Here is a 19,889-nt window from a genome sequence, read left to right on the forward strand (position 1 = left end):
AGGGACGCCTGTATCTTTGTAGTGACTGGGTGTATTGATACACCATCCAAAGTGCAATTAATAGCTTCACCATGATCAAAGGGATATTCAATATCTTATTTTTTTTTATTACCCATCTACCAATAGGTTCCCTTCTTTGCAAGGCATTGGTCAATCTCCCTGGTCTTTGAAGTTGAATCTGTTGAAATGCACTGCTCGAGCATTGTATCATTGCATGTGTGGGGTACAGCAGAGATGAGGTAGTCATTCAAAAATCATATTGAACATTATTGCACACAGAGTCCATGAAACCTCTGATGAGTTGAGCAAATGTGTACTTAACTTATTTAGGCTTGCCATGAAGGAGTTAAATACTTATTGACTCAAAACATTTCAGTTTTTAATTTTTAATTAATTTGGAAACATTTGTAAAAACATAATTCCACTTTGACATTATGGGGTATTGTGTGTAGGCCAATGAACAAACATCTAAATTGAATCCATTTTAAATGCAGGTTGTAACAAAATGTGGAAAAAGTCAAGGGATGTGAATACTTTCTAAAGGCACGGTACAAAACTAAAACCAGATTAGGGATGAGTCAAGGGATGTGAATACTTTCTAAAGGCCCGGTACAAAACTAAAACCAGATTAGGGATGAGTCAAGGGATGTGAATACTTTCTAAAGGCACGGTACAAAACTAAAACCAGATTAGGGATGAGTCAAGGGATGTGAATACTTTCTAAAGGCACGGTACAAAACTAAAACCAGATTAGGGATGAGTCAAGGGATGTGAATACTTTCTAAAGGCACGGTACAAAACTAAAACCAGATTAGGGATGAGTCAAGGGATGTGAATACTTTCTAAAGGCCCGGTACAAAACTAAAACCAGATTAGGGATGAGTCAAGGGATGTGAATACATTCTAAAGGCACGGTACAAAACTAGAACCAGATTAGGGATGAGTCAAGGGATGTGAATACTTTCTAAAGGCACGGTACAAAACTAAAACCAGATTAGAGATGAGTCAAGGGATGTGAATACTTTCTAAAGGCACGGTACAAAACTAAAACCAGATTAGGGATGAGTCAAGGGATGTGAATACTTTCTAAAGGCACGGTACAAAACTAAAACCAGATTAGGGATGAGTCAAGGGATGTGAATACTTTCTAAAGGCCCGGTACAAAACTAAAACCAGATTAGGGATGAGTCAAGGGATGTGAATACTTTCTAAATGCACGGTACAAAACTAAAACCAGATTAGGGATGAGTCAAGGGATGTGAATACTTTCTAAAGGCCCGGTACAAAACTAAAACCAGATTAGGGATGAGTCAAGGGATGTGAATACTTTCTAAAGGCCCGGTACAAAACTAAAACCAGATTAGAGATGAGTCAAGGGATGTGAATACTTTCTAAAGGCACGGTACAAAACTAAAACCAGATTAGGGATGAGTCAAGGGATGTGAATACTTTCTAAAGGCACGGTACAAAACTAAAACCAGATTAGGGATGAGTCAAGGGATGTGAATACTTTCTAAAGGCCCGGTACAAAACTAAAACCAGATTAGGGATGAGTCAAGGGATGTGAATACTTTCTAAATGCACGGTACAAAACTAAAACCAGATTAGGGATGAGTCAAGGGATGTGAATACTTTCTAAAGGCCCGGTACAAAACTAAAACCAGATTAGGGATGAGTCAAGGGATGTGAATACTTTCTAAAGGCACGGTACAAAACTAAAATCAGATTAGGGATGAGTCAAGGGATGTGAATACTTTCTGAAGGCACGGTACAAAACTAAAACCAAATTAGGGATGAGTCAAGGGATGTGAATACTTTCTAAAGGCCCGGTACAAAACTAAAACCAGATTAGGGATGAGTCAAGGGATTTGAATACTTTCTAAAGGCCCGGTACAAAACTAAAATCAGATAAGGGATGAGTCAAGGGATGTGAATACATTCTAAAGGCCCGGTACAAAACTAAAACCAGATTAGGGATGAGTCAAAGGATGTGAATACTTTCTAAATGCACGGTACAAAACTAAAACCAGATTAGGGATGAGTCAAGGGATGTGAATACTTTCTAAAGGCACGGTACAAAACTAAAACCAGATTAGGGATGAGTCAAGGGATGTGAATACTTTCTAAAGGCACGGTACAAAACTAAAACCAGATTAGGGATGAGTCAAGGGATGTGAATACTTTCTAAAGGCACGGTACAAAACTAAAACCAGATTAGGGATGAGTCAAGGGATGTGAATACTTTCTAAAGGCAAGGTACAAAACTAAAATTAGATTAGGGATGAGTCAAGGGATGTGAATACTTTCTAAAGGCCCGGTACAAAACTAAAACCAGATTAGGGATGAGTCAAGGGATGTGAATACTTTCTAAAGGCACGGTACAAAACTAAAACCAGATTAGGGATGAGTCAAGGGATGTGAATACTTTCTGAAGGCACGGTACAAAACTAAAACCAAATTAGGGATGAGTCAAGGGATGTGAATACTTTCTAAAGGCCCGGTACAAAACTAAAACCAGATTAGGGATGAGTCAAGGGATGTGAATACATTCTAAAGGCACGGTACAAAACTAGAACCAGATTAGGGATGAGTCAAGGGATGTGAATACTTTCTAAAGGCACGGTACAAAACTAAAACCAGATTAGAGATGAGTCAAGGGATGTGAATACTTTCTAAAGGCACGGTACAAAACTAAAACCAGATTAGGGATGAGTCAAGGGATGTGAATACTTTCTAAAGGCACGGTACAAAACTAAAACCAGATTAGGGATGAGTCAAGGGATGTGAATACTTTCTAAAGGCCCGGTACAAAACTAAAACCAGATTAGGGATGAGTCAAGGGATGTGAATACTTTCTAAATGCACGGTACAAAACTAAAACCAGATTAGGGATGAGTCAAGGGATGTGAATACTTTCTAAAGGCCCGGTACAAAACTAAAACCAGATTAGGGATGAGTCAAGGGATGTGAATACTTTCTAAAGGCACGGTACAAAACTAAAACCAGATTAGGGATGAGTCAAGGGATGTGAATACTTTCTGAAGGCACGGTACAAAACTAAAACCAAATTAGGGATGAGTCAAGGGAGGTGAATACTTTCTAAAGGCCCGGTACAAAACTAAAACCAGATTAGGGATGAGTCAAGGGATTTGAATACTTTCTAAAGGCCCGGTACAAAACTAAAATCAGATTAGGGATGAGTCAAGGGATGTGAATACATTCTAAAGGCCCGGTACAAAACTAAAACCAGATTAGGGATGAGTCAAAGGATGTGAATACTTTCTAAATGCACGGTACAAAACTAAAACCAGATTAGGGATGAGTCAAGGGATGTGAATACTTTCTAAAGGCACGGTACAAAACTAAAACCAGATTAGGGATGAGTCAAGGGATGTGAATACTTTCTAAAGGCACGGTACAAAACTAAAACCAGATTAGGGATGAGTCAAGGGATGTGAATACTTTCTAAAGGCACGGTACAAAACTAAAACCAGATTAGGGATGAGTCAAGGGATGTGAATACTTTCTAAAGGCAAGGTACAAAACTAAAATTAGATTAGGGATGAGTCAAGGGATGTGAATACTTTCTAAAGGCACGGTACAAAACTAAAACCAGATTAGGGATGAGTCAAGGGATGTGAATACTTTCTAAAGGCACGGTACAAAACTAAAACCAGATTAGGGATGAGTCAAGGGATGTGAATACTTTCTAAAGGCACGGTACAAAACTAAAACCAGATTAGAGATGAGTCAAGGGATGTGAATACTTTCTAAAGGCACGGTACAAAACTAAAACCAGATTAGGGATGAGTCAAGGGATGTGAATACTTTCTAAAGGCACGGTACAAAACTAAAACCAGATTAGGGATGAGTCAAGGGATGTGAATACTTTCTAAAGGCACGGTACAAAACTAAAACCAGATTAGGGATGAGTCAAGGGATGTGAATACATTCTAAAGGCACGGTACAAAACTAAAACCAGAGTAGGGATGAGTCAAGGGATGTGAATACTTTCTAAAGGCCCGGTACAAAACTAGAACCAGATTAGGGATGAGTCAAGGGATGTGAATACTTTCTAAAGGCCCGGTACAAAACTAGAACCAGATTAGGGATGAGTCAAGGGATGTGAATACTTTCTGAAGGCACGGTACAAAACTAAAACCAGATTAGGGATGAGTCAAGGGATGTGAATACTTTCTAAAGGCACGGTACAAAACTAAAACCAGATTAGGGATGAGTCAAGGGATGTGAATACTTTCTAAAGGCACGGTACAAAACTAAAACCAGATTAGGGATGAGTCAAGGGATGTGAATACTTTCTAAAGGCACGGTACAAAACTAAAATCAGATTAGAGATGAGTCAAGGGATGTGAATACTTTCTAAAGGCACGGTACAAAACTAAAACCAGATTAGGGATGAGTCAAGGGATGTGAATACATTCTAAAGGCACGGTACAAAACTAAAACCAGATTAGAGATGAGTCAAGGGATGTGAATACTTTCTGAAGGCACGGTACAAAACTAAAACCAGATTAGGGATGAGTCAAGGGATGTGAATACTTTCTAAAGGCACGGTACAAAACTAAAACCAGATTAGGGATGAGTCAAGGGATGTGAATACTTTCTAAAGGCCCGGTACAAAACTAGAACCAGATTAGGGATGAGTCAAGGGATGTGAATACTTTCTAAAGGCCCGGTACAAAACTAAAACCAGATTAGGGATGAGTCAAGGGATGTGAATACTTTCTAAAGGCCCGGTACAAAACTAAAACCAGATTAGGGATGAGTCAAGGGATGTGAATACTTTCTAAAGGCACGGTACAAAACTAAAACCAGATTAGGGATGAGTCAAGGGATGTGAATACTTTCTAAAGGCACGGTACAAAACTAAAACCAGATTAGGGATGAGTCAAGGGATGTGAATACTTTCTAAAGGCCCGGTACAAAACTAAAACCAGATTAGGGATGAGTCAAGGGATGTGAATACTTTCTAAAGGCCCGGTACAAAACTAAAACCAGATTAGCACGAACAGCATCAAATAAATCAACAGACAATACTTAGTCACCTTTACTAAACTCTCCAATTATTCATACTGTACAGTTGACCCAATCTCAACTGAATGACATACATTCACGTTTATAAAAATCTAATTACAATATTTCATTTAAACTATCTCTACCGCATTATTCATATGACGGACAGTGTGTTGGCTGGTTGGCTTCACAAACCAGTTTTTACCCTCATCAAGTAGGCACAGATGATTTATCAAAGTTACATACTGCTATATAGATTAAAGTAGTAGACCTACTTTAAAATCATACATGGAATTACAAAGTTAACAGGGCAACAACATTTTACATTTCATACGAGTTGTTTCAAACATACTGTAATACTCATGTGAGGTTGAGGTTTCACATACTAAGGACCTCTGATTAAGGCATCAATAAACTGGATTTTAACAAATGCAAAACAGTGAGGTCACCTACTACAACGCATAAACAATTACACAAAATCATAATCCATTAAAAGCTGCTCTCTAATACTCCAGGCGGGTCAAGTGAGCTACACACTACTATGCATTCCTGAATACCGGGATACGTTTTTGAATGATTTCACAGTGGCATCTGAAAATGCAGTCTGGAACATGTCATTTACTTTGAAAAATCCTTGTCTTTCCTTTTGTATTACTATGGTTTAATAAAACAATAACACCAATGTTATACAATGTTATTCTTGCTTTTTTGAAAAGGTAATCATATAGCTATAGAAATACATTTAAGTTTCTCAGCTTATCAAAATGGAATGCACAATTAAAGAGTCACCAACATAAAAATACCAAGAAATCTCAGAAATATAGTATAAACCTAACCAAATACCAACAAATCTCAGAAATATAGAATAAACCTAACCAAATACCAACAAATCTCAGAAATATAGAATAAACCTAACCAAATACCAACAAATCTCAGAAATATAGAATAAACCTAACCAAATACCAACAAATCTCAGAAATATAGTATAAACCTAACCAAATACCAACAAATCTCAGAAATATAGAATAAACCTAACCAAATACCAACAAATCTCAGAAATATAGAATAAACCTAACCAAATACCAACAAATCTCAGAAATATAGAATAAACCTAACCAAATACCAACAAATCTCAGAAATATAGTATAAACCTAACCAAATACCAACAAATCTCAGAAATATAGAATAAACCTAACCAAATACCAACAAATCTCAGAAATATAGTATAAACCTAACCAAATACCAACAAATCTCAGAAATATAGTATAAACCTAACCAAATACCAACAAATCTCAGAAATATAGAATAAACCTAACCAAATACCAACAAATCTCAGAAATATAGAATAAACCTAACCAAATACCAACAAATCTCAGAAATATAGAATAAACCTAACCAAATACCAACAAATCTCAGAAATATAGAATAAACCTAACCAAATACCAACAAATCTCAGAAATATAGAATAAACCTAACCAAATACCAACAAATCTCAGAAATATAGAATAAACCTAACCAAATACCAACAAATCTCAGAAATATAGTGTAAACTTTATGATCAGAAAATAGATAAAAGCTATATGATAAATCAACCTGATATATTGCAGTTACGGTAATCATGATAACACAGGAGGTTGAAACGTAGCGATGGGCTGAATATTTTGTCTCTTTTTTTGTTTTTATCTAGGCAAGTCGGCTAAGAATAAATTCTTATTTACAATGGCGGCCTACCCCGGCCAAACCTGGACGATGCTGGGCCAATTGTGCGCCACACTATGGGACTCCCATTCACGACCGGATGTGATACAGCCTGGATTCAAACCAGGGACTGTAATGACGCCTCTTGCACTGGGATTTGAATGATTGGTGTACATGCCCTGTGCAGTGGAACAGGAGCCAGCATGGTTGGTTTTGGGTGGAGTTAGGAGGGACTAGGGTGCTCAGAACAGAGAGGGGAAAGGACTGGTCAGTGCTATGGAAGGCTGAGGCTCTCTACTTCCTGGTAATGGCGGCCACAGCTTTCTTGGCAGCGTCATCCAGGTCATTGGCGGCTACGATGGGCAGTCCACTCTCTGACAGGATCCTCTTGGCCTCCTGCACATTTGTCCCTATAACACACACACACACACACACACACACACACACACACACACACACACACACACACACACACACACACACACACACACACACACACACACACACACACACACACACACACACACACACACACACACACAGTTAGTGAATGGTCTATGATGTAGAAGGAGAGAGTTGTATGCTGCATCTCACACCGCTACGCCCACTGACTAAAAAGACACAGAACACAGGAGAACTTAACCCAATGACAGGTGCACCAAGAGATGGAAAAATGGATGACTGGCATACTTCCATTGGTGAAATAGAACAGATGTGTCTTGAGAAAGCCAGTGGTCTTGAAAAGGGCAGAGGGAATGTACTGCGTTCCATTGGCTGCAGTGGAGGTCAGAGGAGAGGCAGGCAGCTGGCGGGGTCTCTGCTGATCTGATCATGCCCCAGTGGAGCTCTAGCCATGCAGAGACACCCTGAGACACTACAGCTATGAGGCCTACACTGGCTCCCTCAAAGCACAGCACTAACCATGAGAGCAATGATGGAGAGAGAGAGGGGTGGGGCAGAAAAAGAGAGATATGGGGGAGAGGTTGAGCTAGATTGAGAAAGAGATAGGAAGAAAGAGTGAGATAGTGAGAGCTTACGCACAAACTTGTCTCTGCTCTCCCTTAGAGAAAAAAACAACCCACAGAAACAACAGAGCCCAGCTGTCTATGTGCTGTTCACTGATTCACTGATTTCACAGGTGAGAATGGTACTGCAGGGAGGAGGGAATTTACATAACGCAGGTGTTCCACATCACTATGATGTGTGTGTGTGTGTGTGTGCGCGTCGGCGCGGCTCTCCTGACTGGTGTGTAATTAAGATTGCATGATATGTGAAATCTCAGGAGCCTGGATGTTCTAATCAATAGCAGTTTCACGAGGAATTATATTACCGCCGCCACTTAACTCCTAATATTTCAGCGCTTTTGTCCGGTGAGATAATAACTCATTCTAAACACATTTTTTGAGTTCTGCACAAAGCAATCAATTGTGTAATCTAATTAGAGGAAGGGAAGGCATTGGGCAGACACACAGCAAATAGGGGATCCAAAGTCATCTTCTAACCGAACAGCATCTTCTCTGTCCTCTGCTAAATCTATATGGAAAAGGGCACTGCTTTCACTCAGAGGCTCAATACACTGAAATAAATTTCATTTGGATTGACAAATCACAGAGATCATATTCCTGTAGAGGTCGTGGAGAGGTTATCAGCTAATAAACAAATCCAATCTGAGACAAGAAACACTCCTATTCATCTTTATATGGCCTTCACTCTGCTGCTATACAAATATATTTTTACAGAAAAGATTATAGACAAATATTGTATAAGGAAAATACTTAGTTCCTAGCTCTGTCGGGATTCCTGGAACTACAACTCCTAGATCTAACACCAACAGACTTTCTAAGAATCTCACCACAAATAGGGTTCAACAAACACAGAGCGTGTGTGAGTGCCTCTGCATGTGTGATTGTGGAGGGTGTGTGGAGAGAGCTTGTGTCAGTGAGCAGAGTGCAGTTCCAGAATGAGCGGCAGGGAGCAGTGTCTGTCTGTCTACAGCAGCAGCCCAGCATACTGATACTGTACGGGAGGTGTAGTTTCACCTACAGCCACTAGGTGCTGCCAGAGACCTCACAGTCAGGTCTAAAGAAAACATCAGCAGAGGCCTGTCCCTTCAAGAGACACATTATACTATACTACTAGGAGGAAGGACATTCACAATGGTGCTGATATATATATATATACATACATACATACATACATACATACATACATACATACATACATACATACATACATACATACACACACACACACACACAGAATAGAATAGAATGGTGAATATATATATCATACAGAATAGAATGGATTTCTACTATGTGGAATAAAGAACTGTGTTCTCTCTATGCAACACATAACTGCAGTGTACTGAATGAACATACATGGTCAATACATCCTCCCTTATACAATACAAGGAGTGCGTTATAATGACTAGCCCTGTCCAGTACCTTCAACTGGGATCTCTGGGATGGGAGCTTGCCTCCTGTTGTAGTAGAGGGATCTAAACAGTGGCACTGAGACAGAGCTGGAGCTACACGGGCTCCAGAAGCACCATGAGCCCCCGACAGCCCTGCCTGAGTTTATAGCAGATTCTGATTATTGTAAATTAAGCTGTAGCAGGGGCCTATTGTACCCTGGAGGACTGTCCTGCTGAGGCGACTACACTGCCACAGCCTGGGACCTGAAGGAGGGAACACCTCCCCTGCTCTCCTTCTCTCATTTTACACTTCTAACTACTCAAAGAGTATAGTTCATTCCCCAAGTGTACATGTTAGAGTGTCTAAGAGTGTGTGTGAGAGAGAGAGAGAAAGTGAGAGAAGGGAGTGAGAGTTTATGTATGCGTCTGTGGTAATGGGCATGTGACAGGCATGTCTGTTGTGGCGTGTGTGTGTGTGGTCCGCGGCTGGACAGTGATGGCCCGACCAAAGCATCTGATGGCTTTATTAAGGCTGTAATGATACTGTCAGTGATGTGTGTGTGTGTGGTCTGCAGCTAGTCAGCAGTAGATTAAGCTAGAATGATACTGTCAGCACGACCTCTCTCTAGAACCACTAGTCCATTCTAATTACATTGGAAAACGTCTATATCCCACACATTCTCCTTTATTAAGGAGAGCCTGGCCTCGACAGACAGCCAGCCAGCCAGCGGAATGGCCTGAAGGGAATATAATCCCTTTTTCACAAGACCGTGTGGCGCGTTTAAGGGACTTTTATCCACACACAGACTCATGCATACACAAAGACACATGCCACACATGCACATTCGCACACACACTGTGGCCAGAGTCTCTGAGAGGGGGCAGTAGTTCCTCATTTACATTTAGCGTGCATGTGTGTGTGTGTTTACATCAGGCATGACTATCTGCATTGGAGAGCCTGACAACCAGGCAGTGTCCATCAATAAACTAAAGTCCAATGAATGAAAGCCAGCCCATTAATAAAACATCAACCACTGGCATAAAATTCTCAACTCCACATCTTGTGGCACTCTGTCGTCACAGCCAACCACCATGTGGCCAAAGGATGCAGAAAAAAGGCTTTCCAATTAAAAGTGGCAGAGTTAATCCGGGCTGATCCTTTTGAAGAGCAGCCTGCCATTATGGGGTCTGTGGTCAGCGCAGCTAGCTAGGCTGATTGATTCTGACCAATCCCGCTCTATGATGCCCCAGCCGTAATGACCACAGCTAAATCAAGGATTAAACGCCACGAGGACTCTGATTCAACCCAATGGTCACCATGAACTTCTGAGCCAATCCCCAATTTGAGAGCCAGAGGCAATTTGTGACATGTTTGTGAAAAGTGAAACCGCCAATTAATGTTTTTTTGTGTGTCTTCCATGAAAAAATATTGGCAGAGTCAACACAAACACGTGTGTGTGATCAAAGCAGTATCGATCACACTAAACATGCTGCCACCACTATTCAGGGAAGTCAATCCCAGCTATGGATTTGAACACAATCATTTGCCTCTTTCAGCCCTGTGTCCAACAACAGGAAGTGTTTATCTGGGTTTTATTTGCCACCAATGCTCCTTATAGGACACATCACTGCACTCTATACTCCTCTGTAAAGGAGGTCTCTGTAGACCCGACGCAAGACCCACTAGTTGATTCTTATTTATAAAACCCTCTTAGGCCTCACTTCCTCCTATCTGAGATTCCTACGGCAGCCCTCATCCTCCACATACAACACCAGCTCTGCCAGTCACAGTCTATTAAAGGTCCCCAAACCACACACATCCCTGGGTCGCTCGACTTAGTTTGATGCAGCTAACAACTGGAACGTTATGTGTTGCTACCATGCTGTGTTTCATGTGTTGCTGTCATGCTATGTTGTCGTCTTAGGTCTCTCTTTATGTAGTGTTGTCTCTCTTGTCATGTGTGTTTTGTCATAGATTTTAATTTAAAATGTTTGTTTTTAATCCCAGCCCCCATCCCCGCAGGAGTGCCTTTTGGTAGGCCCTCATTGTAAATAAGAATTTGTTAAATAAAGATATACATATATATATATATTACAGGTCGACCGATTAATCAGAAAGGCTGATTAATTAGGGTATTTTTGGGCGCCGATTTAAATGTAAAAAAAAAATATATATATATATTTTTTATACCTTTATTTAACTAGTAGGCAAGTCAGTTAAGAACACATTATTTTCAATGACGGCCTAGGAACGGTGGGTTAACTGCCTCGTTCAGGGGCAGAACAACAGATTTTCACTTTGTCAGCTCAGGGGATCCAATCTTGCAACCTTACAGTTAACTAGTCCAACCCATTATGACCTGCCTCTCTCTCGTTGCACTCCACAAGGTGACTGACTGCCTGTTACGCGAATGCAGTAAGCCAAGGCAAGTTGCTAGCTAGCATTAAACTTATCTTATAAAAAACAATCAATCATAATCACTAGTTAACTACACATGGTTGCTGATATTACTAGATATTATCTAGCGTGTCCTGCGTTGCATATAATCTGACTGAGCATACAAGTATCTAAGTGTCTGACTGAGCGGTGGTAGGCAGAAGCAGGCGCGTAAACATTCATTCAAACAGCGCTTTCTTTGAGTTTTGCCAGCAGCTCTTTGTTGTGTCAAGCATTGCGCTGTTTATGACTTCAAGCCTATCAACTCCCGAGATGAGGCTGGTGTAACCGAAGTGGAATGGCTAGCTAGTTAGCACACGGTAATAGAGTTTCAAAGGTCACTCGATTTGAACCTTCTAGTAGTTGTTCCCCTTGCTCTGCATGGGTAACGCTGCTTCGATGGTGGCTGATGTCGTTGTGTTGCTGGTTCGAGCCCAGGGAGGAGCAAGGAGAGGGACGGAAGCTATACTGTTACACTGGCAATACTAAAGTACCTATAAGAACATCCAGTAGTCAAAGGTTAATGAAATACAAATGCTATAGAGGGAAATAGTCCTATAATTCCTATAATAACTACAACCTAAAACTTCTTACCTGGGAATATTGAAGACTCATGTTAAAAGGAACCACCAGATTTTATATGTTCTCATGTTCCGAGCAAGGAACTGAAACGTTAGTTTTCTTACATAGCACATATTGCACTTTTACTTTCTTTTTACTCTGAAAAATGAGGGAGATACAGCACTTTCAATCAGTGGCCAGTGGAAATTTCCATTCATCAGCCATGCGTCTGATTGTGAACGAGCCTTTCTTGTTTCTCCTTTCCTATTGACAAAGCTTTTGATTGATTATTTATGACAAAAATAACCGGAGGTTTGATTTTAAACATTGTTTGGCACGTTTCTAATAACTTTTATTGTCTGGAATTAGTGCACGCGCCTTCTGCATTCGGGTTACTGGACAAATCGCGCAAACAAAAAGAAGGTTTTGAAATCGGACACTGTGGTTGTATTTACAAGAAGTTTATCTTTAAAATGGTGGATAATACTTGTATGTTTGAGGAATTTTAATTATGAGATTTCTGTTGTGTTGAATTTGGCGCCCTGCAATTTCACTGGCTGTTGTCGAGGTGGGACACTAGCGTCTGGGAGTGTAAAGACTAGTCAAACTGATGGTAGGTAGGGGTGTAGAGCTGTGGGCCGGGAGTGTAAAGACTAGTCAAACTGATGGTAGGTAGGGGTGTAGAGCTGTGGGCCGGGAGTGTAAAGACTAGTCAAACTGATGGTAGGTAGGGGTGTAGAGCTGTGGGCCGGGAGTGTAAAGACTAGTCAAACTGATGGTAGGTAGGGGTGAAGAGCTGTGGGCCGGGAGTGTAAAGACTAGTCAAACTGATGGTAGGTAGGGGTGTAGAGCTGTGGGACGGGAGTGTAAAGACTAGTCAAACTGATGGTAGGTAGGGGTGTAGAGCTGTGGGCCGGGAGTGTAAAGACTAGTCAAACTGATGGTAGGTAGGGGTGTAGAGCTGTGGGCCGGGAGTGTAAAGACTAGTCAAACTGATGGTAGGTAGGGGTGTAGAGCTGTGGGCCGGGAGTGTAAAGACTAGTCAAACTGATGGTAGGTAGGGGTGTAGAGCTGTGGGCCGGGAGTGTAAAGACTAGTCAAACTGATGATAGGTAGGGGTGTAGAGCTGTGGGCCGGGAGTGTAAAGACTAGTCAAACTGATGGTAGGTAGGGGTGTAGAGCTGTGGGCCGGGAGTGTAAAGACTAGTCAAACTGATGGTAGGTAGGGGTGTAGAGCTGTGGGCCGGGAGTGTAAAGACTAGTCAAACTGATGGTAGGTAGGGGTGTAGAGCTGTGGGACGGGAGTGTAAAGACTAGTCAAACTGATGGTAGGTAGGGGTGTAGAGCTGTGGGCCGGGAGTGTAAAGACTAGTCAAACTGATGGTAGGTAGGGGTGTAGAGCTGTGGGCCGGGAGTGTAAAGACTAGTCAAACTGATGGTAGGTAGGGGTGTAGAGCTGTGGGCCGGGAGTGTAAAGACTAGTCAAACTGATGGTAGGTAGGGGTGTAGAGCTGTGGGCCGGGAGTGTAAAGACTAGTCAAACTGATGATAGGTAGGGGTGTAGAGCTGTGGGCCGGGAGTGTAAAGACTAGTCAAACTGATGGTAGGTAGGGGTGTAGAGCTGTGGGCCGGGAGTGTAAAGACTAGTCAAACTGATGGTAGGTAGGGGTGTAGAGCTGTGGGCCGGGAGTGTAAAGACTAGTCAAACTGATGGTAGGTAGGGGTGTAGAGCTGTGGGTGTAGCACCACCTGTACAGTACCCACCTTCCAGCCTGACAACCAGGGGAACTTTGAGCTCCAGCTCACGGCAAGCCTTGGTGATGCCGTTGGCAATGATGGCACAGTTGACGATGCCCCCGAAGATGTTCACCAGGATGGCCTCCACCTGTGGCTCGGAAGACAGGAGGGTTATTATAGTCCTAAGAAATGTTCAAACTTATAACGGGTTCTCCTATGCTGTACACCTACAATTCGTCTTACACATATTGATGTCTTCATATCTAAAATGTTTACAGTATAGTGATAGAGGGAGAGAAAAGACTGAAACAGTAAACCTGCGGCAACCTGTGTGATGTCTGGCCAGGCAGGGTAATTACACTAACAAAACACAACAGTAATTACTCAGGGCAGACTGTGTGATGTCTGGCCAGACAGGGTAATTACACTAACAAAACACAACAGTAATTACTCAGGGCAGACTGTGTGATGTCTGGCCAGGCAGGGTAATTACACTAACAAAACACAACAGTAATTACTCAGGGCAGACGGTGTTATGTCTGGCCAGGCAGGGTAATTACTCAGGGCAGACTGTGTGATGTCTGGCCAGGCAGGGTAATTACACTAACAAAACACAACAGTAATTACTCAGGACAGACTGTGTGATGTCTGGCCAGACAGGGTAAGTACACTAACAAAACACAACATTAATTACTCAGGGCAGACTGTGTGATGTCTGGCCAGACAGGGTAATTACACTAACAAAACACAACAGTAATTACTCAGGGCAGACGGTGTGATGTCTGGCCAGGCAGGGTAATTACTCAGGGCAGACTGTGTGATGTCTGGCCAGACAGGGTAATTACACTAACAAAACACAACAGTAATTACTCAGGGCAGACGGTGTGATGTCTGGCCAGGCAGGGTAATTACTCAGGGCAGACTGTGTGATGTCTGGCCAGGCAGGGTAATTACACTAACAAAACACAACAGTAATTACTCAGGGCAGACGGTGTGATGTCTGGCCAGGCAGGGTAATTACTCAGGGCAGACTGTGTGATGTCTGGCCAGACAGGGTAATTACACTAACAAAACACAACAGTAATTACTCAGGGCAGACGGTGTGATGTCTGGCCAGGCAGGGTAATTACTCAGGGCAGACTGTGTGATGTCTGGCCAGACAGGGTAATTACACTAACAAAACACAATAGTAATTACTCAGGGCAGACTGTGTGATGTCTGGCCAGGCAGGGTAATTACACTAACAAAACACAACAGTAATTACTCAGGGCAGACTGTGTGATGTCTGGCCAGACAGGGTAATTACACTAACAAAACACAACAGTAATTACTCAGGGCAGACGGTGTGATGTCTGGCCAGGCAGGGTAATTAGTCAGGGCAGACTGTGTGATGTCTGGCCAGACAGGGTAATTACACTAACAAAACACAACAGTAATTACTCAGGGCAGTTGTGTGAAAAGTTGAGTGTGAGCAGAGGATTAATCATGCATGTTTGTTTATCATCTCTAATCTGTAAGAGCCACTGTGTGTGTGAATGGTGTGTGTGTGTGTGCGTGTGTGAGTTAATGATGTTTACACTCTTCTTGGGCCAAATCCAATCTCCTTGGGCCATATTCTTGAGATCTGCATATGTAACTAAAAAAAGCCAGTGTATAGACTGAACATTGGAATACAACATATTGGTTCAAGAATTGTATTGCCGTTTGATGAGTGTGCTTTTCCTGGATTCAAGTCAGACAACATTGTCTATGTTTGCCATTGAATATGTCCTCTTTGAGGACACACTACATGGTGTGTGTTTGTGTGTGTTCGTCAGACAGCAATATTAATGTGGAGCAGCTGTCAATCTCCAAGGAGAAGCAGTCCTCAGGTGGAGGTGTTGTTCATCACTGTCATCTGTGACTGATACCACACTATTAGAGCCAGTATCATAACCAATAAAACAGGGACAGCCATGCCAAAGACACACACATGCACTACACACGCACAGACAAAATTGCTTCTCAACAGAACATTCCGTCTATAGTGAGTGAGAGGTGGTGTGAGAGAGAGTCTCATTGGTCCAAACTTGCATAAAACAATTTCACTGTCACCCTTACATCCTGCTACTGTAGGTGAGATCTGAAGCAGGGCCTGAATGTTCCTTTCTAAAGGTAGATGTCATCTCCACAGCCTGGAGGTGTGAGTGTGTGTTCCCCTTGGCCCTAGGTAGCTCTCGCCCCAGGCACAGACAGCAGATTGGTCTAATCCTGACACTGCCTCTGCCCAGTTACAGCATTACAATCAGACAAAATCACAGAGAGGTAGAGAGAGCGAGAGGAGAAAGAGCACGAGAGGAGAGTGAGAAGAGTATGTGAGAGGAGAGAGAGCGAGAGCAGAGTGAGAAGAGTACGTGAGAGGAGAGAGAGCGCGATAGCGAGAGGAGAGATAGCGTGCGATAGCAAGAGAAAGCGCGCGATAGCAAGAGAGACCGTGATAACAAGAGGAAAGATAGCATGATAGCAAGAGGAGAGAGAGAGCGCGAAAGCAAGAGGAGAGAGAGCGCGATAGCAAGAGGAGAGAGAGCGCGATAGCAAGAGGAGAGAGAGCGCGATAGCAAGAGGAGAGAGAGCGCGATAGCAAGAGAGAGAGCGCGCGATAGCAAGAGGAGAGAGAGAGCGCGATAGCAAGAGGAGAGAGAGAGCGCGATAGCAAGAGGAGAGAGAGAGCGCGATAGCAAGAGGAGAGAGAGCGCAATAGCAAGAGGAGAGGGAGCGCAATAGCAAGAGGAGAGAGAGCGCAATAGCAAGAGGAGAGAGCGCAAGAGGAGAGAGCGGCAAGAGGTGAGAGAGCGCGAGAGGAGAGCGCAAGAAGAGAGCGAGATAGCAAAAGGAGTGCGCAGGAGCAAGATAGCAAGAGGAGCGTGCGAGAGCGAGATCGCAAGAGGAGAGAGAAGGAGGGCGAGATAGCAAGAGGAGAGAATGCGATATCAAGGAGAGAGAGCACGAGAGGAGCGAGATAGCAAGAGAGAACGAGAGCGAGATAGCAAGAGAGAACGAGAGCGAGATAGCAAGAGAGAACGAGAGCGAGATAGCAAGAGAGAGCGAGAGCGAGAGAGCAAGACGGGAGAATGAGAGCGAGATAGCAAGAGAGAACGAGAGCGAGAGAGCAAGAGGAGAGAACGAGAGCGAGACAGCAAGAGGAGAGAGAATGAGAGCGAGATAGCAAGAGAGAGAACGAGAGTGAGACAGCAAGAGAGCGAACGAGAGCGAGATAGCAAGAGGAGAGCGAGCAAGAGCGAGATAGCAAGAGGAGAGAGAACAAGAGTGAGATAGCAAGAGGAGAGAGAACGAGAGCGGAGTAGCAAGAGGAGAAAGAACGAGAGCGAGACACCAAGAGAGAACGAGTGCGAGAGGAGAGAGCGAGAGGAGAGCGAAATAGCAAGATGGAGAGCGAAATAGCAATAGGAGAGAGAGCGAGAGGAGAGAGTGAGAGGAGAGCGAGCGAGAGGAGAGAGCGAGAAGAGAGAGCGAGAAGAGAGAGTGAGAAGAGAGCAAGATAGCAAGAGGAGAGCAAGCGAGAGGAGAGAGCGAGAAGAGAGAGCAAGAAGAGAGCGAGATAGCAAGAGGAGAGCGAGCGAGAGGAGAGAGTGAGAAGAGAGAGCGAGAAGAGAGCGAGATAGCAAGAGGAGGGAGAGCGAAATAGCAATAGGAGAGAGAGCGAGAGGAGAGAGAGAAGAGACAGCACTAGAAAGGGAGAGTTACAGCAAGATAGAAAGAGAGCGAGAGTAATAGATAAGAGAAATACAGAAAGAGAGACAGGCAGAGGTCGCTGTGGCTTCTGGTGGTGAGATCTGTCAATACTCCAAGCTCTGTTGAACCTTAGCCCTGCCATTGATTTCTCCCTGTAGCTCATTAGACTATCTATACTCCAAGGACACCACACTAGGAAAGGTATATCTACACATCAACATACATATTACACTCGAGTTTAACTTTATACAATGTCACTCAAGGAAGCCCAATCAATGCCCATGATCTGACTTGTGGGCCACCGTGGTGCCTCCCAGGTGTGATTTACTGTACATACTGTAACAGCACTGTTGTGGATAATCAAACTCAATAAAAATCATGTTCAGTAAGAGAAGCACATCTCACAATTAATCTTTCCTTCACCGTGTGGTTCGGCCGGTTTCTGGCGAGTGATTGAAGTTCCCCATCAGCGCTTGAGGCTGATTTACAGAACGCAACACAGGGATGCGCGGGGTAACACTGGTGAATGTCCTGCTATTCTGTCTCCTCACCACTGGGGGGCAATACATATTAAGATGCTGGTTCTGAAGCAGCACATTTTTCAATCCCAGCTCTATTCAGTAGCACCATATTTCTTCCATTCACGAGTGTCCTATTAACATCTATGTATATAAATGATACATGAGACATGATTTATGTATGCCCGCATGCAAGTAAAAGGAGTTTATAGAAATATGGATGAAAAATAGTTGGCTTCACTTCAGTGGAGTTTTGTCATTCAAAACCATGTTAAACAGAGCAGCCCCCTAGCCCGTGTACAAGAGATCAACTTTCACCAAACAGGCTTTTAATGGTTGCAACACAATATTTGAGAAATGTTTGGTTAAGTGTGATCACTAGCCATGATTCCAATGTGAGTTTTCAAACCAAAAAATCTATCGTTACAGAGTTAAAAGACTAGGCACACATGATCAACCACCTGCTTTCACACAGCGCCAGCATGAGCAGAGGTCTAAAACACTCTCTAAGTTCCTTGTATCCTCAGTGTTCAGGAAATGGATGAAGACAACACCATATCCAGAAAGCTCTGTAAATATGTCATTCACATCAAGCTTCAATGACCTTTATACTGCGAGGGGGTAAGGTGTCACCTCCGTCACCAATGTGTTGCACCTGGATGGCGCACGGGAGCCATTCTGCAAACGGTTGACGACATATTGGTTACATACTGTAGTGGCTTTAGAGACGTTGAGCAGCAGTAGAACCACAGAGCCTCTCCACCGTAGATCTGGCTCTTTAAATGTCACACTGATTAATAGCAGAAAGGAATGTTAGGGTCAATCCCTTTGGTTCAATCCCTTCTCCATTCAAAAGTCAATCTTACATGTGATCCAGTCGATTTGAGCTCAGACTCAAACTCTGACCAACCCAAAACCACACAAAGATCAATTCAAATCAACTCAGATGCAATTCAATAACATACATTGTACTATTCTCCAATTGCCCCTGTGATACAGTAGCCTCATCATTTGAGCTAGGATAAATATAGGCGATTTATTTGCTTGCAGCAGAGCATAAAGGAATAAAGTTTATTGTACCGGGATCCTTTGGGAACCTTGATGCCGGTAACGTATGGGGAGTTCTACCTGGCCCAGTGAATGATTCAAACTTCACATAATAGGATCATAGCAGCCTCTGCTCCAATACCGTCAAGGCTCTTTCACATCAAACTGAGAAAGAGCTTCACAGTAGAAACAGGCTTTTCAGCCTCCATTATCCAGCCTGCTAACTGCATTTAAGACGGGATGAAATGTAGCCTCGTAGACTCTACTCTGACAGACAGAGGAACTGCATTTAAGACAGGATGAAATGTAGCCTCGTAGACTCTACGCTGACAGACAGAGGAACTGCATTTAAGACGGGATGAAATGTAGCCTCGTAGACTCTACTCTGACAGACAGAGGAACTGCATTTAAGACGGGATGAAATGTAGCCTCGTAGACTCTACACTGACAGACAGAGGAACTGCATTTAGGACAGGATGAAAGGTAGCCTCGCAGACTCTACGCTGACAGACAGAGGAACTGCAAATCCCCAGTGTCAATGCATTTTATAAAACACATTCATATTTTATGCCTATGCCTCATGTTCAACACAATATGAGGATGAATGTCATATCACTGACTGGTATATACACAACATAACCCAACAAGTCAATTTGTCCAGCCCCAAAACAATCCATGATACCTACAAAATAGACACGAGGAGTAACCATAA

General features: G+C 42.9%; 1 protein-coding gene across 2 annotated transcripts in view; it reads right to left on the bottom strand.

Annotated features, from left to right (window-relative positions):
• Positions 1–5,050: 5,050 nt before the first annotated feature.
• The window catches only part of suclg2 (succinate-CoA ligase GDP-forming subunit beta), a 134,157-nt gene continuing 119,318 nt past the window's right edge, over positions 5,051–19,889 (bottom strand). The window contains exons 10-12 of one of the 2 annotated variants that reach the window (XR_005037061.1): positions 13,908–14,028; positions 5,906–7,142; positions 5,051–5,865 (exon numbers count right to left, since the gene is read on the bottom strand). Coding sequence is in view for 1 of the 2 variants with exons in the window: in XM_036950574.1 (XP_036806469.1) it covers positions 7,027–7,142; positions 13,908–14,028 (237 nt within the window). In the remaining variant the exon portion in view is untranslated. Of the gene's footprint in view, positions 7,143–13,907; positions 14,029–19,889 lie in introns of both variants that reach the window. The other variant, XM_036950574.1, reaches the window with a different exon arrangement.

This window comes from Oncorhynchus mykiss, chromosome 17 (assembly GCF_013265735.2).
Source record: "Oncorhynchus mykiss isolate Arlee chromosome 17, USDA_OmykA_1.1, whole genome shotgun sequence".
In the NCBI taxonomy this organism is placed as follows: domain Eukaryota; kingdom Metazoa; phylum Chordata; class Actinopteri; order Salmoniformes; family Salmonidae; genus Oncorhynchus; species Oncorhynchus mykiss.